General features: G+C 73.1%; 2 protein-coding genes across 2 annotated transcripts; both read left to right on the forward strand.

The window, feature by feature from the left end:
* Nucleotides 1-5,352: 5,352 nt before the first annotated feature.
* Nucleotides 5,353-8,573, forward strand: SCRT1 (scratch family transcriptional repressor 1; the record flags this gene model as incomplete). Its single annotated transcript, XM_082015855.1, has 2 exons — nt 5,353-5,464; nt 7,727-8,573. 2 exons carry the CDS (start codon nt 5,353-5,355, stop codon nt 8,449-8,451), a joined length of 837 nt encoding a protein of 278 aa, XP_081871981.1. The 3' UTR covers nt 8,452-8,573.
* Nucleotides 8,574-13,028: 4,455 nt separating this feature from the next.
* Nucleotides 13,029-19,957, forward strand: LOC309416288 (cytochrome P450 11B, mitochondrial-like; the record flags this gene model as incomplete). The annotated part of the gene is made up of 8 exons (XM_082015857.1): nt 13,029-13,591; nt 14,227-14,382; nt 16,642-16,841; nt 17,372-17,581; nt 18,292-18,374; nt 18,998-19,176; nt 19,604-19,682; nt 19,766-19,957. Coding segments are annotated over exons 1-8 (1,641 nt in total), but the record flags the coding sequence as incomplete, so codon positions are not given.
* Between the last annotated feature and the right edge of the window lie 889 nt (nt 19,958-20,846).

Below are 20,846 nucleotides of genomic sequence, written 5' to 3' on the forward strand. Positions count from 1 at the left end.
CGTGCCGCGCCACGTGGCGTCGGTCGCGCCGGGCCGGGCGGTGCCGTGCCGTGCGGCGTTGGCCGTACCGTGGCCGTTCCGCCACGCCGCGCCACGCGGTGTCGGCCGCGCCACGGCGGCCATACCGTGCCGTTCTGGCCGCGCCGCATCAACCGCCCCGCGTTGGCCGTGCCGCGCGCGCTTGACCGCGCCGCGCCAACCGTCTTCTCCGCCGGCAGATCTGGAGCAGCTGTACCTGGGGCTGCCGTGCGGCACCGAGCAGCTCCCCCGGCTCAGCGAGGGCAGCGCCGCGCTGGCCTGGAAATGGCGCCGGAGCCTGCGGGAGCTGGACCTGGCCGGGCGCGGCTTCGGGCAGCACGACCTGGCGCGGGCGCTGGCCGCCTTCGGCCCCGGCTCCCCGCTGCGCTCCCTCAACCTGGCCGGCACCAAGGTCACGCCCGGCGCCCTCGGGTGAGGCTCCGGCAGCGGCGGGGGGGGACGCGCGTGGCGGCGCCCCGCGGTGACGCCGCGTGCGTGTGCGTGTCCCCCCCCCAGCGCCCTCCTGGCCGCCTGCCCCCACCTGGCCTACCTCAACCTGGCCGCCTGCCGCCGCCTGCCCCGCGGCACCAAGAGGACCCACCGGGGCCGGCAGGAGGTTTGCAGCTGCCTGCGCCTGCTCGGCCGCCTGCCCCCCGGCGAGGGAACCGGCGAGGGACCACCCAACGGAGAGCCCAACGATGAACCCAACGAAGAACCCAACGATGAACCCAATGACGAACCCAATGACGAACCCAACGATGAACCCAACAATGAACCCAACGAAGAGCCCCCCCAATGAGGAACCCAACGACGAACCCAACGACGAACCCAACGATGAACCCAACAATGAACCCAACGAAGAGCCCCCCCAATGAGGAACCCAACGATGAACTCAACGACGAACCCAACAACGAACCCAACAACGAACCCAACGATGAACCCAACGATGAACCCAACGACGAACCCAACGACGAACCCAACGAGGAACCCAACGATGAACCCAACGAGGAACCCAACGAGGAACCCAACGAGGAACCCAACGATGAACCCAACGACGAACCCAACGAGGAACCCAACGACGAACCCAACGAGGAACCCAACGATGAACCCAACGACGAACCCAACGAGGAACCCAACGAGGAACCCAACGACGAACCCAACGATGAACCCAACGATGAACCCAACGACGAACCCAACGATGAACCCAACGACGAACCCAACGAGGAACCCAACGAGGAACCCAACGAAGAGCCACCCAGCAAGGCACCCAATGAGGAGCCCCATGGCGAGGCGCCCCCCCCCCCCATGAGGAGCCCCCCAACGAGGCACTCAACAAAGAACCCCCCCATGAGGACCCCCCCAGTGACCCCCCCGATGACAAGCCCCCCAACGAGGCCCCGCCAGTGAGGAGCCCCCCAGCGAGCCCCTGGACCAGCCCGGAGCAGGGGGGCCGGGACCCCCTGGGCAGCGGCCGGCTCTGTGCCCCCCACTTTGTAACCCCATCTCTGGGGGGCTCTGCGCAATAAAGGGCTCCGCGTCCCAGACGCCTGCTCAGCCCCACAGCTGCTGCCCCGTGGGGCTGCCCCACACCGCTGCTGCAGTGCCCGTCCCAGTGTTCCCAGCACCTGTCCCAGTGCTCCCAGTGCCCACCCCAGTGTTCCCAGCACCCGTCCCAGTGCCCACTCCAGTGCTCCCAGTGCCTGTCCCAGTGCTCCCAGTGCCTGTCCTGGTGCCCCCAGTGCCCACCCCAGTGTTCCCAGTGCCTGTCCTGGCGTTCCCAGTGCCTGTTCTGGTGTTCCCAGTGCCCGTCCTGGTGCTCCCAGCACCCATCCCGGTGCTCCCAGTGCCTGTTCTGGTGTTCCCAGTGCCTGTTCTGGTATTCCCAGTGCCTGTCCCAGTGCTCCCAGTGCCCGTCCCAGTGCTCCCAGTGCCCACCCCAGTGTTCCCAGTGCCCATCCTGGTGCTCCCAGTGCCTGTCCCAGCATTCCCAGCCCCAATCCCGGTGTTCCCAGTCCCCATCCCAGTCACCCGGCTGCCGGTTCCTTCCCAGAGCCGGACCCAGCCCAGCTGTCACGCGCTGTGGGGCGCTGTGGGGCCGGGCCCGTGGGGGTCACAGGGGGCAGCACCCCCCCGGGGTGTCTCCATCAGTGCCTGCCCCCCGCCTTGCGCCGTGGGGCTGGGGGGGGGCAGTGCAGAGCTGGGCACGGCCTGCCCCACAGCCTGCCCCACGGCGGGCTCCACTGTCCTGCATTGTGCCCCGTGGCAGGGACATGCTGCCCCACACCCAGCCCCACACCCTGCCCCATAGTGGATCCCCTCCAGCCCCACTCCCAGCCCCACACCATGCCCCAGAGAGGGGCACTGGGGGCATGTGGGGTGACGGGGAGGGGCAGAGCAGGAGCTGTGGGGCAGGACGGGCGCCGTGGGGTGGGAGGGAGCCGTGGGGCAGGACGGGCGCTGTGGGGCGGGGGGGAGCCGTGGGGCGGGATGGGCGCCGTGGGGTGGGGGGAGCCGTGGGGCTGGGGGGAGCCGTGGGGCAGGATGGGCGCCGTGGGGCAGAGCAGGAGCCGTGGGGCGGGATGGGCGCCGTGGGGCGGGATGGGTGCCGTGGGGCGGGGGGAAGCCGTGGGGCGGGGGGGGAAGCCGTGGGGCAGGGGGGGAGCCGGTGCCACGGGTGACGTGGGGTCGCGCCACGCGGGGCCGTTCGTCACGCGCTGGCAGCCGCCGCCGCCATTTGCATATTGATGAGCCCTAATGAGGGGGGCCCGGCCCAGCTGCTGCCCCGCTCATTGATATGCTAATTAGCCCCCCCCCGGTTGCCCTGTGGGTGACGAGGTTGCCCCGTGGGCACACTCGTGTCTGTGGGTGTGAAGCCACCCGGGCAACGTCGGCACCCACCCGGGGCCACCACTGGGCCCGGGGGGCAACTGCAGCGCCCCATGGGGCAACTCTGGCAACGTGTTGGGCAACCTCAGCACTACCTTGGCCAACCAAAGCACCCCATGGGGCAACCTCAGCACTAGGTTGGGCAACCTCAGTAACCCCATGGGGCAACCTCGGCACCCCATGGGGCAACCTCAGCACCCTCTGAGCAAGCTCAGTGCTTGGAGGGGCAACCTCAGCAGCCGGTTGGGCAATCTCATCACGCAGGTGGGCAACCTCAGTGCTTGGAGGGGCAACCTCGGCACCCCATGGGGCACTTTCAGTCCTTGTGGGGGCAACCTTGGCACCTCATGGGGCAACCTCAGCACCAGCGTGGGCAACCTCAACATGTCACGGGGCACCTTCGGTGCTTGTGGGTGCTGGTTGGGCAAGCTCAGTGCTTGGAGGGGCAACCACTGCACCAAATGGGCAACCTCAGCATCCAGATGGGCAAGCTCAGTGCCTGGAGGGCAACCTCAGCACTGCATGGGGCGACCACGGCACCTCATGGGGCACCTTCAGTCCTAGCGGGGGCAACCTCGGCACCCCACAGGGCAACGGCGGCGCCCGATGGGCAACCTCAGCGCACAGGTGGGCGACTTCAGTGCGTGGAGGGGCAAGTTCAGCGCCCCATGGGGCAACCTCAGCACGCGGCGAGGTGCCCTCCGCACCCCGGGGACCCATGGGTGGCCTGCCGTGGCAAGGGGGGAGGGGCGGACGGGCCGGGGCAGGTAATGAGATGCTAATGAGGTGCTAATGAGATGCTAATGAGGCGCCGTGATTACCCGGAGCGGCTGTCACGGAGCTGGGGGGGAGGGGCAGCCCCCGGGGGGGGAGGGGCTCACCAGGGACCCACCGGCGCCCCACACGTGTGCACGGCAACCGTGTGCGTCACCCCCACGTGCCAAACCCCATCCCAGCTCATCCCATCCCGGCTCATCCCATCCCGGCTCATCCCATCCCGGCTCATCCCATCCCAGTCCATCCCATCCCAGTCCATCCCATCCCAGCTCATCCCATCCCAGTTCATCCCATCCCAGCTCATCCCATCCCAGCTCATCCCATCCCGGCTCATCCCATCCCGGCTCATCCCATCCCAGTCCATCCCATCCCGGCTCATCCCATCCCAGTCCATCCCATCCCAGTCCATCCCATCCCAGTTCATCCCATCCCAGCTCATCCCATCCCAGTCCATCCCATCCCAGTCCATCCCATCCCAGTCCATCCCATCCCAGTTCATTCCATCCCAGTCCATCCATCCCAGTCCATCCCATCCCGGCTCATCCCATCCCAGTTCATCCCATCCCAGCTCATCCCATCCCAGCTCATCCCATCCCAGTTCATCCCATCCCAGCTCATCCCATCCCGGCTCATCCCATCCTGGCTCATCCCATCCCAGTCCATCCCATCCCGGCTCATCCCATCCCCAGTCCATCCCATCCCAGTCCATCCCATCCCAGCTCATCCCATCCCAGTCCATCCCATCCCAGTTCATCCCATCCCAGTCCATCCCATCCCAGTCCATCCCATCCCAGTCCATCCCATCCCAGCTCATCCCATCCCGGCTCATCCCATCCCATCCCAGTTCATCCCATCCCAGCTCATCCCATCCCGGCTCATCCCATCCTGGCTCATCCCATCCCAGTCCATCCCATCCCGGCTCATCCCATCCCAGTCCATCCCATCCCAGTCCATCCCATCCCAGCTCATCCCATCCCAGTCCATCCCATCCCAGTCCATCCCATCCCAGCTCATCCCATCCCGGCTCATCCCATCCCGGTTCATCCCATCCCAGCTCATCCCATCCCAGTCCATCCCATCCCAGTCCATCCCATCCCAGCTCATCCCATCCCGGTTCATCCCATCCCATCCCACCCCCATCCCATGCCCCTGCCCTCCCCCAATCCCCCGGGATTCCCGGGATTTCCCTCCCTCCCCCTCCCCGCTCTCCCCCCTCCCCCTCCCCGCCCCAGGCCCCTCCCCCTCCCCTCCCCCCCCGTCCCGGCTATAAGCGCGCGCCCCGCGCTCCCGCGCCGCCCCCGCCCGGCTCCGCCCCCGGAGCTGTCCGCGCCGCCGGTGCTGAACCGCCGCTGTCCCGGTGCTGAGCCCCCCCCCGCCGCTCCCCCCCCCTCCGCCCCGCACCGGGACCCGCCGCCCCGGGGCCGCCGCCGCCGCCGGCCCATGCCCTCGCCCCGGGGGGGGCCGCCGCGTCCCCGCGCCCCGGGAGCCGCCGGGCGCGGCCTCCCCGACCCCGAGACGGCGGCGGCGGGAGCGGGAGCGGCGGCGGCTGCGGGCGGCCCCCGACCGGCGCTGGGCGGCCGCGCCCGCCGCCGCACAAAGCCGTAGGCCCCGTTCCACCGCCCCCCCCGCCGGGGGGGGGCCCCTTTGTGGCGGCGGCCCCCGGGAGGAACCATGCCCAGGTCCTTCCTGGTGAAGAAGGTGAAGATCGATGACTTCCCCGCCGGCCTCGACGCCCCGTACGGCAGGACCCGGGCGGACTTCGGCTCCCGGTTACACGACAAGGGTAAATACCGGCGCCGCCGCCGCCTGCCCGCGCCGCGCCGCGCCGCGGGGGAACCGGGGCCGGCCGCATTCCGCCGCGCCGCCCGCCGCGACCCGCGGGGCCGAGCGGGGCCGGCGGAGAGCGAGCGCGGCCGAGCGGGCCGGCCGAGCGCAGCCTGGTAGGACCGAGTAGAACCGAACCGGCCCGAGCGGAGCCGAGTAGGACCGAGTAGAACCGAACCGGCCCGAGCGGAGCCGAGTAGGACCGAGTAGAACCGAACCGGCCCGAGCGGAGCCGAACCGGCCCGAGCGGAGCCGAACCGGCCCGAGCGTAGCCGAGTAGGACCGAGTAGAACCGAACCGGCCCGAGCGCAGCCGAACCGGCCCGAGCGCAGCCGAACCGGCGCCGCCGCTGCCTTTTGTCTCTCCGGTGCCAAGTTCAAGGGCAGAAGGCGGCGGCGGCGGAGCCCCCCCCGGCCCCGGAGCCCCCCCCCCCGGCCCCGCAGCCCCCCCCGGCCCCGCAGCCCCGGCCCGGCCTTTGTGCGGAGCGCGGCCCCGGCCGGGCCCGGTGCGGCGGCGGCTGCGGCGCGTTGCGTAACCGGCACCGAACCCGCCGCAGCGGGCCCCGGCCCGGCCGCTGACCTTGAACGGGGCCGGCGGCAGCGGCGGGCGGGGAGCGGCAGCGGGACGGGGCTGCGGACAGGGAGACGGGCAGGGGTACAGGCAGGGACGGGCAGGGATGCGGGCAGGGGTCCGGGCAGGGATGCGGGCAGGGATACAGGCAGGGGTACAGGCAGGGATGCGGGCAGGGACGCGGGCAGCGATGGAGGCAGGGACGGGACTGCGGGCAGCGGCAGGGACAAGGACGGGGGGCTGCGGGCAGGGACGGGGGCAGGGGGCTGCGGGCAGGGACGGGCAGGGCTGCGGGCAGGGACGGGGGGCTGAGGGCAGCGACACGGGCAAGGATGGAGGCAGGGACGGGGGACTACAGGCAGGGACAGGGACGGGGGCAGGGGGCTGCAGGCAGGGACACGAGCAGGGATGCAGGCAGGGACTGGGACAAGGACAAGGGGCTGCAGGCAGGGACACGGCAGGGATGCAGGCAGGGACTGGGACAAGGACAGGGGGCTGCAGGCAGGGACACGGGCAGGGGTGCAGGCAGGGACAAGGAGCTGCAGGCAGGGACAGGGTGCTACAGGCAGGGACAAGGACAAGGATGGGGGGCTGCAGGCAGGGGCAGGGGGCTGCAGGGCAGGGACAGGCACAAGGACAGGGGACTGCAGGCAGGGACGGGGCTGGAGGCAGGGGGCTGCAGGCAGGGACGGGGGGCTGTGGGCAGGAGCAGGGACAGGGATGCAGGCAGGGACAAGGACAGGGTGCTGCAGGCAGGGGCAGGGGGCTGTGGGCAGGGATGGAGGCAGAGGCAGGGCTGTGGCAGGGCCAGGGACTGCAGGCAGGGCCGGGGCTGCAGGCAGGGTCAAGGACGTGGGGCTGCAGGCAGGGCCAGGGCCAGGGGCTGCAGGCAGGGCCGGGGATGCGGGCAGGGCCGGGGATGCGGGCAGGGCCATGGATGTGGGCAGGGACAGGGATGGAGGCAGGAACAGGCCAGGGACTGCAGGCAGGGCCAGGGATGCGGGCAGGGCCAGGGATGCGGGCAGGGCCAGGGCCAGGGACTGCAGGCAGGGCCGGGGATGCAGGCAGGGACAGGGATGCAGGCAGGGACGGAGATGCAGGCAGGGCCAGGGCCAGGGACTGCAGGCAGGGCCGGGGATGCAGGCAGGGACAGGGATGCAGGCAGGGCCAGGGCCAGGGACTGCAGGCAGGGCCGGGGATGCAGGCAGGGACAGGGATGCAGGCAGGGATGGGGATGCAGGCAGGGCCAGGGCCGGGGGCTGTGGGGGGCAGCGGAGCGGGGACAGGTACAGGCAGGGGCAGAGCGGGACGGGGGCTGTGGGGCAGGGGCGGGCAGGGGCGGGCAGGGGCGGGCAGGGCGTACGGGCGATGCGGAGGCAGGAGCAAGGGCAGCGCGAGGGCAGGGGAGGCGCGGCGGCAGGGAGAGGGCCGAGGCAGGGGCCGGCAGCGCGTGGGCAGGAGTCCGGGCAGGGGTTGGGCTGGGCAGAGTCTGGCAGGGGCGCGGGCAGGGGCGCGGGCAGGGGCTCCCCGGCGCGGTCGGGGCGCGGGCGCCGGCGCTGCCCGCCGGGGTGCCGCTGAACGGCTCTCCCCTCTCTCCCCCCGCTCCTGCCCGCTCCCTGCCCGCACCCCCTGCCCGCACCCCCCCCAGCAGGGTACATCGGCGAGTACATGGCGCCGTCGGCGTACGAGGGGGACGGCGAGGCCGCGCTCAAGGTGCCGTCGCCGGACGCCATCTACCCCGGCGCCCGGGGGGACTACGGGGCGGGGGACTCGGAGCCGCCCGACAGCCCCCACTCGGGCATGGCGGGGGGTTACATCAACGGCGACGCGGCGGTGAGCGAAGGCTACGCCGTCGACGCCTTCTTCATCACCGACGGGCGTTCGCGGCGCAAGGCGGCGAGCGGGCCGCGCAACCTGCCGCGGCACGCCTGCGGGGAGTGCGGCAAGACCTACGCCACCTCCTCCAACCTCAGCCGGCACAAGCAGACGCACCGCAGCCTGGACAGCAAGATGGCGAAGAAGTGCCCGACCTGCGGCAAGGTCTACGTCTCCATGCCCGCCATGGCCATGCACCTCCTCACCCACGACCTCAAGCACAAGTGCGACGTGTGCGGCAAAGCCTTCAGCCGGCCCTGGCTGCTGCAGGGCCACATGCGCTCGCACACCGGCGAGAAGCCCTTCGGCTGCGCCCACTGCGGCAAAGCCTTCGCCGACCGCTCCAACCTGCGCGCCCACATGCAGACGCACTCGGCCTTCAAGCACTTCAAGTGCAAGCGCTGCAGCAAGACCTTCGCGCTCAAGTCGTATCTCAACAAGCACTACGAGTCCGCCTGCTTCAAGGGCGCCGGGCCCCCCCTCAGCCCCCTGCGCCCCTGAGCCGGGCCCGGGGGGGCGCGCGCCCCCGACGCCGACGCCGGCCTCGGACGGCTGGCGCCCGCCTCGGCGCCGCCCCCCACCCTCCTCCTCCTCCTCCTCCTCCTCCTCCTCCTCCTCCTCATCCTCCTCCTCCTCATCCTCCTCATCCTCATCATCCTCCTCCTCCTCCTCCTCCTCATCCTCCTCCTCCTCCTCCTCCTCCTCCTCCTCCTCATCCTCCTCATCCTCCTCATCCTCATCCTCCTCCTCATCATCCTCCTCCTCCTCCTCATCCTCATCCTCCTCATCCTCCTCCTCCTCCTCATCCTCATCCTCCTCCTCCTCCTCATCCTCCTCCTCCTCCTCCTCCTCCTCATCCTCATCCTCATCCTCATCCTCCTCGGGGCGCTCCCCGCCGAGCGCAGGTGACCCGGCTCGAGAGCGGGGTGACCCCCCCCCCCACACACACACCCCCCCACGCACCTCCCCACCCCCCCCATTGCGTGGGTGCCGCCGCGCCGCACCCCGACCCCCCGGCTTCGCGCGGGTGCGCCGGCCCCGTGCGGCACCCCAAATTTGGGGGCGCCCCCCCGCCCGTCTTTCCGTGGGTGTCCCGGCCCTCTGCGGCACCCCAACATTCGGGGGGACCCCCCCCCGGTCTTTGCACGGGTGTCCCAGCCCTGTGCTGCACCCCAAATTTGGGGGACCCCCCCCATCTTTGCACGGGTGCCGTGGCCCTGTGCAGCACCCCAAGATTGGGGACCCCCTCCCGTATTTGCATGGGTGCCGTGGCCCTCTGCGGCACCCCAAGATTGGGGACCCCCCCCTTGTCTTTGCACGGGTGCCCCGGCCCTGTGCGGCACCCCAAGTTTGGGGGACCCCCCCCTTCCCGGGTTGGGGGACCCCCCTTCCCGCACACAGGTACCCCGGCCCTGTGCCACAGCCCACCCAGGGCGACCCCCCCATCCTTGCGCGGGCGCCCCGGCCCTGTGCCGCGCCCCAAGATTCGGGGACCCCCCGCCCCCTCCCTTCCAGGGGTCCCCCCCGGGGTCCTCGTGGCCCCGCCCCCCGCAATAAGCCCGGGCAGCTCCCGGGGGTACCCCGGCACCCCTCACCCGCCGCAGTACCTCTGCCCCGGGGCCCCCCCCGCAGGGTACCCCCCCCGGGTACCCCCCTGCATGGCCACCCCCCCCCGGGCACCCCGACCTCGGGGGTACCCCCCGGGTACCCCCCCGGGTACCCCCTCTCGGGTACCCCCCCTCGGGTACCCCCCCCGGCACCCGGGGGTCTCCCCCCACACCCCCGAGTCGCCCCCCCCCCCCCCCCGTCCGGGCGCCCCCTCCTCTCCCCGGGGGCTCCCCCCCAAAACACCCTCCCCTCCCCCCGCCCAGAGGGGGAGCCCCGGGGGGGGGGGGATGTGGGGGTGGGGCGGTCGCCCGTGTGCGTCCCCCCGCCCCCCTCCCCCCGGAGGGGCCGCCCCACCTCCCGCCGCAGGGGGGCGCCCTTCCCCGAGAGCACAACCCGGCCTCGCCGGGCCCCTCCCCCGCCCCCCGCCCCCCGCCCCCGCGGCCCCTCCCCCCCCTCCCCCCCCAACGATGCCAAAGTCTTGTCACTTTTGGGAGGGACTGAAGGGAGGCGGGGGGGGGGGGGGGAGGGGGGGGAACACCCCCAGCCGCCCCTCCCCCCTCCCCGGCGGGGGGGCGGGGGGGGGCCTCTGCATGCGACCCCCCCTCCCCCCCGTATTTAAATCTATGCCAATTTCCGACGCTTCGGGAGCCGAACGCTCCGGTTCTGGAGTTGCCAAACTGTAGATAGTGCCCGGGCGCGCGGCCCCGCGCGGGCCCGGCCCGGCCTCGAGAGCAATAATTAACGTCTTTGCTAATTACCCCGCATGGTCCGTTCCGGAGGAACCGCAGTCACGAGCAATCAGGTACATTTTACCCCGAATTCTTAATAGCGACGAATATCAGGGATGACGCCAGAGTAGCGCTAGCCCCCCGCCCGCCCCTCCCCCGCGCCCCCCGCGCGACGGCCGGCCTCGCGCCCGGCACGCGGCGCGCGCGGCCTCGACGGCGGGAAGGCCGCGCCCGGCCGGGCGACGCGGGCGCGGCGCGAAGGCCGCGGGCCCCGCGCGGGCCGCGGGCGCCGCAGATGGTGCAGCTGCTGCACGCACCGCGCGCGCCGCAGGCACCGCAGGCACCGCAGGCACCGCACACGCCGCAGGCACCGCGCACGCCGCGGGCGCTGCACACGCTGCAGGTACCGCAGGCACCGCGCACGCCGCAGGCACCGCGCACGCCGCGGGCGCTGCACACGCTGCAGGTACCGCAGGCACCGCGCACGCCGCAGGCACCGCGCACGCCGCAGGCACCGCGCACGCCGCGGGCGCTGCACGCGCTGCAGGTACTGCAGGCACCGCAGGCACCGCGCACGCCACAGGCACCGCGCACGCCGCGGGCGCTGCACGCACTGCAGGTACCGCAGGCACCGCGCACGCCGCAGGCACCGCGCATGCCACGGGCGCTGCACACGCTGCAGGTACTGCAGGCACCGCAGGCACTGCGCACGCCGCGGGCGCTGCACGCGCTGCAGGTACCGCAGGCGCCACGTGCGCCGCACAGACCACGCACGCTGCGGCTGCTGCAGCCGCTGCGCACGCTGCAGGCACCGCGTGCAACGCCGGTGCCGCGCGCGCCGCGCGCGCCGCTGCGCCCTGCATAGGCCACGAACCCCGCCGCCGCCACCGCCGCCGCCGCGCCCCCCGCGCCGCGGGCCCCACCCTCGCGCCCCGCCTTAGCGCCCCGCCGGCCTCGCCGCCGCCGCCGCCGCCGTCGCCCCGTCCCGAGCCGGGGCGCCCACCCCGCGGCGGGCAGGCCTCGCGGCGGGGCCCCGGCCGGGGCGGCGGCGGCGGGGGCGAGCGGGGTCCCGGCCCCCCCAGCCCCCCCAGATTCAGGTAGCAGGACCGTAGAGCTTCGACCCCCGTTTTGTACCCGGGGCCGGCGCCGGAGCAGCCTTGTACATAACGCGTGGAGCTTTCCACGACTTTTTACGAGCCGTAAAGAACCTCCCGCCTCCCCCGCGGCTTTTCCCCGGGGGGTTTTTCGAGGATTTGAACGACGTTCCAGGAAAAAGAGAAAAAAAGAAAAAAAAAAAAAAAAAAAAAGAAAAAAAAAAAGGGGAAAAATAACAAAAAGGGGAAAAAAAAAAAAAGCACAAAAGGCACCGGCCGCTCCGCACTTCACAATAAAGAAAAACAAAAAAAAAGGAGAAAAAAGGGAAAACCCGCACCCCGGCCTGCGGCTCTTCTTCCGCGCCGCCCCCGCCCCACGGGACCTCCCCGCCCCACAGATCCCCTGCCCCACAGGGCCCCACAGAGCTCACGGCACCCCCTGTCCCACAGGACACCCCCACCCCCCCGGCCCCACGGATCCCCCGGCCCCCCGCGCGCCTGGGGGCGCGGGCACCCCTTTGGCTCCACCGGGTGGGCGACGGGGCGGGTGTGGGGCTGGGGGTCAGGGTGCTGTGGGGCTGGGTGGGGGGCTGGGTAAGATGGGGTGTGGAGGACGAAGGCCTGAGGATGAGGAGGGGGCCGGGGGCCGGGGACCAGCAGGTGGGGGTGGAGGAGAAGGGGGGGGGGCTGTGGGGCCAGGACAGGGGTGTGGGGCAGGGCTGTGGGGCAGGGCTGTGGGGCAGGGCTGTGGGGCTGTATGAACTCCCTACGGCCCTCACCCCACCCCCCCCGTTCCGCGGGGGGTCCCCCGCCCCCCAGCCCCGCGGCCGATGGCCACGTCCTCCCCGTGGGGCACCCCACGGCGCGGGCGGGCTGCCGTGCCCCCCACAAGCAGGGCCCCCCGTCACGGCCGCGCTGCCCCACAAACAGCAGCAGGACCTTGCCCCCGCCGCCCCCGGCTATTTTTAGCCCCAGCGTCGCCCCCGCGCGCGGGACGGGGGGGCCCGACCCCCCCCCAACCCCTCCATCCACACCGTGGGGCTGCCCCATAGGGGGGCTGGGGGCACCGGGGCCCATCCCACCCCTGCGAGGTGCTGGGTCAGGGTGTGTGGGGCTGGGTGCTGTGGGGCTGGTGCTGTGGGGACAGTGCTATGGGGTGCTGGGTGCTGTGGGGCTGATGCTATGGGGCTGGGTGCTGTGGAACTGGGTGCTGTGGGGATAGTGCTACGGGGAGCTGGGTGCTATGGGGTGCTGGGTGCTGTGGGGCTGGGTGCTGTGGGGCTGGTGCTATGGGGACAGTGCTATGGGGTGCTGGGTGCTGTGGGGCTGGTGCTATGGGGCTGGGTGCTGTGGAACTGGGTGCTGTGGGGATAGTGCTATGGGGTGCTGGGTGCTATGGGGTGCTGGGTGCTGTGGGGCTGGGTGCTGTGGGGCTGGTGCTATGGGGACAGTGCTATGGGGTGCTGGGTGCTGTGGGGCTGGTGCTATGGGGCTGGGTGCTGTGGAACTGGGTGCTGTGGGGACAGTGTTGCGGAGCTGGGTGCTATGGGGTGCTGGGTGCTGTGGTGACAGTGCTATGGAGTGCTGGGTGCTGTGGGGCTGGGTGCTATGGGGTGCTGGGTGCTGTGGGGCTGGTGCTATGGGGCTGGGTGCTACGGGGCTGGGTGCTATGGGGTGCTGGGTGTTGTGGGGCTGGGTGCTGTGGGGACGGTGTTGTGGCGCTGGGTGCTATGGGGTGCTGGGTGCTGCGGGGCTGGGTGCTGTGGGGCCGGGTCAGGCCCTGCAGAGCTGGGTGCTATGGGGCTGGTGCTGCGGGGGGCTGGGCGCACACCGAGGCGGGGGGCGCTCGGGGGGTCCCCCCCCGGCTCTGGGGCTCCGTGTGCCCCACACGTCCCCGGGGGCGGCCTCAGCGGGGGCCGCCCCGCGCCGGCGGCGACCTTGGCCTCGGGGATATAAGGGGGAGGCGGCGGCGCGGGGGGCCGGAGGCGGCAGCATGCGACCCCCGGGCTGGCTGTGGGGCCGGGGCGGGCGGCGGGCGCTGTGCTCGGGGGGCGCGGGGGGGGCCCCCCGGCCGGTGCAGCCCTACGAGGCCATTCCCCGCGACGGCCGCAACCGCTGGCTCAACCTGTACCGCGCCTGGCGCAGCGACGGCTTCCAGCACTTCCACCACCGCATGGCCGGCGGCTTCCGGCGCCTCGGGCCCGTCTACAGGTGGGGCCGCGCCCCGGGGGGTGGTCCCGGGGGACCCCCTCCCGGCCCGGCGGGTGCCGGTGCCCCCCGGGGTGGCAGGACCCCGTGGGCGGGCGGTCCCCGTCGTCCCCGGTCCCGTCCCGGTTGATCCCCCCCGGGATGGCAGCACGCCCTTGGGTGGGTGCTCCCCGTCGACCCCGCCCCATTTCCGGGGGTCCCGGCGCCCCCCAGGGTGGCAGCACCCCCCGGGTGGGTGGTCCCATCCTGGGGACCCCTAAGGTGGCGGGACCCCAGGGGTGGGTGGTCCCCATTGACCTGGTCCCATCGTGGGGGGTCCCAGCACCCCCAGGGTGGCAGCACCCCCTTGGGTGGGTGCTCCCCGTTGACCCCATCCCATCTCGGGGGGTCCCAGTGCCCCCCCCAGGGCACCTGCACCCCCTTGGGTCCTCCCAGTTGACCCTGTCCCGTCCTGGGGACCCCTAAGTTGGCAGGACCCCACCGGGTGGGTGCTCCCCACTGACCCTGCCCCATCTCAGGGGGGTCCCAGCACCCCCCACGTGGCAGCACCCCTTGGGTGGCTGGTCCTGGGTGACCCCGTCCCGGGGGTCCCGGCGCCCCCCAGGCGGGGGCGGGGGGCTGACGCGGGGGTCCCGCAGGGAGCGGGTGGGCACCTACGACTGCGTCAACGTGCTGCTGCCGCGGGACGCGGCGCAGCTCTTCCGCGCCGAGGGGCCCTTCCCGCGGCGCATGGGCATCGAGGCCTGGAGCGCCCACCGGCGCCTGCGCAACCACCAGTGCGGCCTCTTCCTGCTGTAAGGGCGCGGCCGTGGGGCGCCGTGGGGCGGCCGTGGGGCAGCTGTGGGGCGGGGCTGTGGGGCAGCCATGGGGTGGCTGGGGGGCGGCTGGGGGGCAGGGCCGGGGGGCGGGGGGGGTGGGAGCTGTGGGGTGCTGTGGGGCAGGGCTGGGGGGGCAGCTGGGTGACCCTGGGACGTGCCAGGGCCTTGGGGCAGCGCAGGAACACGCAGGCAGCGCGGGCAGTGCAGGCAGCGCAGGAATGTGCAGGGAGCACAGGCAGCGCAGGCAGCGCAGGAATGTGCAGGGAGCACAGGCAGCGCGGGCAGCGCAGGCAGCGCAGGCAGCGCAGGAATGTGCAGGGAGCACAGGCAGCGCAGGAATGTGCAGGGAGCACAGGCAGCGCGGGCAGCGCAGGCAGCGCAGGCAGCGCAGGAATGTGCAGGGAGCACAGGCAGCGCAGGCAGTGCAGGCAGTGCAGGCAGTGCAGGCAGCGCAGGCAGCACAGGAATGTGCAGGGAGCACAGGCAGCGCAGGCAGCGCAGGCAGCGCAGGCAGCGCAGGAATGTGCAGGGAGCACAGGCAGCGCGGGCAGCACAGGCAGCGCGGGCAGTGCAAGCACAGGCAGCACAGACAGGCCAGGCAGCGCAGGCAGCACAAGGCAGCGCAGGCAGGCCAGGCAGCGCAGGCAGCGCAGGCAGTGCAGGCAGCACAGGAATGTGCAGGGAGCACAGGCAGCGCGGGCAGCGCAGGCAGCACAGGCAGAGCGGGCAGTGCGAGCAGCACAGGCAGCACAGACAGGCCAGGCAGCGCAGGCAGCGCAGGCAGCACAAGGCAGCGCAGGCAGGCCAGGCAGCGCGGGCAGGCCAGGCAGCGCAGGCAGCGCAGGCAGCGCAGGCAGCGCAGGCAGGCCAGGCAGTGTGGGCAGGCCAGGCAGCACAAGGCAGCGCAGGCAGGCCAGGCAGCGCGGGCAGGCCAGGCAGCACAGGCAGGCCAGGCAGCGTGGGCAGCACAGGCAGCATGGGCAGCGCGGGCAGGCCAGGCAGCGCAGGCAGGCCAGGCAGCGCAGGCAGGCCAGGCAGCACAGGCAGGCCAGGCAGCGTGGGCAGCGCAGGCAGCATGGGCAGCGCGGGCAGGCCAGGCAGCACAGGCAGGCCAGGCAGCGCAGGCAGTGCAGGCAGGCCAGGCAGCGCAGGCAGGCCAGGCAGTGCGGGCAGCGCAGGCAGCACAGGCAGGCCAGGCAGCGCGGGCAGCGCAGGCAGCACAGGCAGTGTGGGCAGGCCAGGCAGCACGGGCAGGCCAGGCAGCGCAGGCAGCGCAGGCAGCACAGGCAGGCCAGGCAGCGCGGGCAGCACAGGCAGCACAGGCAGTGTGGGCAGGCCAGGTAGCACAGGCAGCGCCGGCAGCGCCGGCAGCACGGGCAGCGCGGGCAGGCTCCTGACCGGGTGGCGGGCAGGAACGGGCAGGCCAGGCAGCGCAGGCAGCGCAGGCAGCATGGGCAGCACAGGCAGGCCAGGCAGCACAGGCAGTGCAGGCAGCATGGGCAGCGCGGGCAGCGCGGGCAGGCCAGGCAGCGCAGGCAGCGCAGGCAGGCCAGGCAGCGCGGGCAGCGCGGGCAGGCTCCTGACCGGGCGGCGGGCAGGAACGGGCAGGCCAGGCAGCGCGGGCAGCGCGGGCAGGCCAGGCAGCGCGGGCAGCGCAGGCAGCACAGGCAGGCCAGGCAGCGCGGGCAGCGCAGGCGGCACAGGCAGTGTGGGCAGGCCAGGCAGCACGGGCAGGCCAGGCAGCGCAGGCAGCGCAGGCAGCACAGGCAGGCCAGGCAGCGCAGGCAGCACAGGCAGTGTGGGCAGGCCAGGCAGCACGGGCAGGCCAGGCAGCGCAGGCAGCGCAGGCAGCACAAGGCAGCGCAGGCAGGCCAGGCAGCGTGGGCAGCGCAGGCAGCATGGGCAGCACAGGCAGGCCAGGCAGCGCAGGCAGCGCAGGCAGCATGGGCAGCACAGGCAGGCCAGACAGCGCAGGCAGTGCAGGCAGCATGGGCAGCACAGGCAGGCCAGGCAGCGCAGGCAGTGCAGGCAGCATGGGCAGCACGGGCAGGCCAGGCAGCGCAGGCAGCGCAGGCAGGCCAGGCAGCGCAGGCAGGCCAGGCAGCGCAGGCAGGCCAGGCAGCGCAGGCAGTGCAGGCAGCATGGGCAGCGCAGGCAGGCCAGGCAGCGCGGGCAGGCCAGGCAGCGCGGGCAGCGCGGGCAGCGCGGGCAGGCTCCTGACCGGGCGGCGGGCAGGAACGGGCAGGCCTGGCGCTCGGACCGGCTGGCGCTGAACCCCGCGGTGCTGAGCCCGGCCGGTGCCCGCGAGTTCCTGCCGCTCCTGGACGCCGTCGCGCGCGACTTCGCCGCCGCCATGCGCCGCCGCCTGCGCGAGGCCCCCGGGCGCGCCCTCACCCTCGACCCGCACCCCCTGCTCTTCCGCTTCGCCCTGGAGGGTGCGTGGGGGGGGGAGCCGCGGGGGACGCCCCCCACGCGGGGACCCCGGCGCGGGGGGGGACACCCAGCAGCCCGGCGGCGGGGGAGGGGTGACACGGGGAGCCCCGAGGTGGGGACGGGACTGTAGAACCCCCCCGGGACCCCCCCCCGGGACCCCCCACCCCGGACCCCAGAGGAGGGGAGGGGACGGCGGGACCCCTACCCAGCACCCCCGGGGGGGATGGGACAGTGGGACCCCCACCCGAGACCCCCGGGGATGGCGGGGGAGGGGGGGTTTACAGCGGGACCCCCAGCACCCCGGCGCGGGGGAGGGGGGCGGTGGGCCCCCCCCCCCCCAGGACGCCGTGGGGCAGGACGGGCAGCGGGGACCCCCCCCCAAGGGCCGCGGATGTGGGGCGGGGGGCGTCTATGGGACCCCCCCCCGGCACGCAGAGGCGGGTGGGGGCGGACACGCCGGGCCCCCCCACCCCGCGGCCGGGGTGCTGAGCGGGTGCCCCCCTCTGTGTCCCCCCCCCCACGCGGGGCGCAGCCAGCAGCTACGCGCTGTACGGGGAGCGCCTGGGGCTGCTGGGGGGCGCGGGGGGGGGCGCGGGGGGGGCGCAGCGCTTCCTGGGCGCGGTGGAGACGATGCTGCGGACCACCCTGCCCCTGCTCTTCCTGCCCCCCCCGCTGCTGCGCCGCCTGCGCCCCCCCCTCTGGCGCGACCACCTGCGCGCCTGGGACACCATCTTCCAGCACGGTGGGTGCGGGGGGACCCCCGCCCGCGGGACCCCAGAGGGTGGGAGGGGACAGTGGGACCCCCACTCAGGACCCCCACCCAGGATCCCAGAGGGGGGGATGAGACAGTGGGACCCCCACTCGGGACCCCCACCCAGGATCCCAGAGGGGGGGGATGAGACAGTGGGACCCCCACCCGGGACCCCAGACAGCGGGAGGGGACAGTGGGACCCCCACTCAGGACCCCCACCTGGGACCTCCACCCGGACCCCCCACCCGGGACCCCCACCCGGGACCCCTACCCGGGACCCCAGAGGGGGGGATGAGACAGTGGGACCCCCACCCAGGACCCCCACCTGGGACCTCTACCCTGGGGCCCCACTCGGGACCCCCCACCCGGGACCCCCACCCGGGACCCCCACCCGGAACCCCCACCCGGGACCCCAGAGGGTGGGAGGGGATAGTGGGATCCCCACCCGGGACCCCCACCCGGGACCCCAGAGTGGGGGTTGGAACAGCGAGACCCCCCTCGGACCCCCCCCCTTACCCCCACGCCCCCCTCCCCTCCGCAAGGCCGGGGGGCTCCCCCCGGGGTGGGGGTCGGGGTGGGGGTCGGGGTGCCCCCCGGGCTGAGGGCCCCCCCCCCCCCCCCCCCCGCAGCTGACGAAAGCATCCAGCGCATCTACCGCGAGTTCTGCCGCGGGGGCGCGCGCGGGGGCGGGGGGGTGCTGGGGGCGCTGCTGCTGCAGGGCCGCCTGCCCCTGGGCGCCATCCGCGCCAACGTCACCGAGTTCACGGCCGGCGGCGTGGACACCGTGGGTGGGGGGTCGTGGGGGGGGGGGGGCTGGGGGACCGAGGGAGGTAGGGGGTGCCGGAGGGAGGGGCTGGGGAATCCCGGGGGGGGGCGTGGGGGGCCGTGGGGCGGCGTGGGGGGCGGCGTGGGGGGGCGTGGGGCAGTTGGGGTGCCGTGGGACGGCGTGGGGGGCCGTGGGGCACTGCGGGGTGCCGTGGGGCGGCGTGGGGGGCGGCGTGGGGGGCCGCGGGGCAGCCTGGGGGGCGTCGTGGTGAGGTGTGGGGCAGTTGGGGTGGCGTGGAGCAGCGTAGGGTGCCGTGGGGCGGCGTGGGGTGCCATGGGGCGGCGTGTGGGGCAGCGTAGGGTGCCGTGGGGCGGCGCGGGGTGCCGTGGGGCAGCGTGTGGGGCAGCGTAGGGTGCCGTGGGGCGGCGTGGGGTGCCGTGGGGCGGCGTGTGGGGCAGCGTGGGGTGCCGTGGGGCGGCGTGGGGTGCCGTGGGGCGGCGTGGGGGGCAGCGTGGGGTGCCGTGGGGCGGCGCGGGGTGCCGTGGGGCAGCGTGGGGTGCCGTGGGGCGGCGTGTGGGGCAGCGTGGGGTGCCGTGGGGCGGCGCGGGGTGCCGTGGGGCAGCGTGTGGGGCGCCCCCCAGACGGCGATGCCGCTGCTGTTCACGCTGTTCGAGCTGGGCCGGAACCCGGGGGTGCAGCGCGCGCTGCGGGCAGAGGTGCGGGCAGCGGCGGGGGGGGCGCCGGGGGGGGGGGCCCGGCCGCTGCCCGAGCTGCTGAGCGCGCTCCCGCTGCTGCGCGCCGCCATCAAGGAGACCCTGCGGTGGGTGCGGGGGGGGGCGGGGGGGCTGGGGGCACGGGGGGGGAGCCGGGGGGGCAGGGGGGGCGGGGGGGGCAGTGGGGCTCACTGGGGGGCACTGGGAGGGTGCTGGGGTGTACTGGGGCACACTGGGGGGCACTGGTGGGGGTGCCGGTGGGCACTGGGGTGCAGTGGGGGGCGCTGGGGTGCACTGGTGGGGGTGCCGGGAGGCACTGGGGGGCACTGGGAGGCCGTGGGGCACACTGGGGGGGTGCCGGGGGGCACTGGGGGGCAGTGGGGGGGTGCCGAGGGGCTTCCTGAGGGCCCTGGAGGGGTCGGGGGGCACGTGGGGGGCAGGGCTGCCGGTGCTACCGACCGGGGTTCCCTGGGGATGCTGGGGGGGGCGGGGGGCGCCCCTTGGGGACCCCCCCTCACCCCCGCGCCCCCCCAGGCTGTACCCGGTGGGCATCACGGTGCAGCGCTACCCCGCCAGGGACGTCGTGCTCCACAACTACCGCGTGCCGGCGGGGGTGAGCGCCGCGGGGACCCCCACCCCGGGCGGGGCGCAGGGGGGGCCGCCGGGGGTCCCGGCGCTGACCCCCCCGCCCCGCAGACGCTGTGCCAGGTGGCGCTGTACGCCATGGGGCGCAGCCCGGACGTCTTCCCCCACCCCGAGCGCTACGACCCCTCCCGTTGGCTCGGCAAGGACGACACCAGCTTCAAGGCCTTGGCCTTCGGCTTCGGCGCCCGCCAGTGCATCGGCCGCCGCCTGGCCGAGGCCGAGATGATGCTCTTCCTCCTGCACGTGAGTGGGGACCCCCCAGTGCACCCCCCTCCGGCGGCCGGGGTGCCCGGCACCCCCCGTGGTCGCGTCGGCTTGATGCAATGTCTTGGCTTGACCCAACGACATCTTGGCACGACCCAACATTTTGGCTTGACCCAATGACATCTTGGCTTGACCCAATGTCTTGGCTTGACCCAACGTCTTGGCTTGACCCAGTGATGTCTTGGCTTGACCCAATGCCTTGGCTTGACCAATGTCTTGGCATGACCTAATGACATCTTGGCTTGACCCAGCACCTTGGCTCGACTCAACGTCTTGGCTTGACCCAACGACGTCTTGGCTTGACCCAATGTCTTGACTTGACCCAACGTCTTGGCTTGACCCAAGACGTTATCTGCTGGAGGGTAGGAGGGCTCTGCAGAGGGGTCTGGACAGGCTGGATCGATGGGCAGAGGTCAACTGGATGAGGTTTAATAAGGCCAAGTGCCAGGTCCTGCACTTTGGCCACAACAACCCCATGCAATGCTACAGGCTTGGGCAGGAGTGGCTGGAGAGCAGCCCGGCGGAAAGGGACCTGGGGGTGCTGGTTGACAGCCGGCTGAACATGAGCCAGCAGTGTGCCCAGGTGGCCAAGAAGGCCAACAGCGTCCTGGCCTGTATCAGAAATAGTGTGGCCAGCAGGAGTAGGGAAGTGATCGTGCCCCTGTGCTCGTGGTGAGGCCGCAGCTTGAATCCTGTGTTCAGTTTTGGGCCCCTCACTACAAGAAGGATGTTGAGGTGCTGGAGCGTGTCCAGAGAAGGGCAACGAAGCTGGTGAGGGGTCTGGAGCACAAGTCTTATGAGGAGCGGCTGAGGGAACTGGGGTTGTTTAGTCTGGAGAAGAGGAGGCTGAGGGGAGACCTTATCGCTC

This window comes from Phaethon aethereus (genome assembly GCF_964289735.1).
Source record: "Phaethon aethereus genome assembly, contig: HAP1_SCAFFOLD_569, whole genome shotgun sequence".
Lineage (NCBI taxonomy): Eukaryota > Metazoa > Chordata > Aves > Phaethontiformes > Phaethontidae > Phaethon > Phaethon aethereus.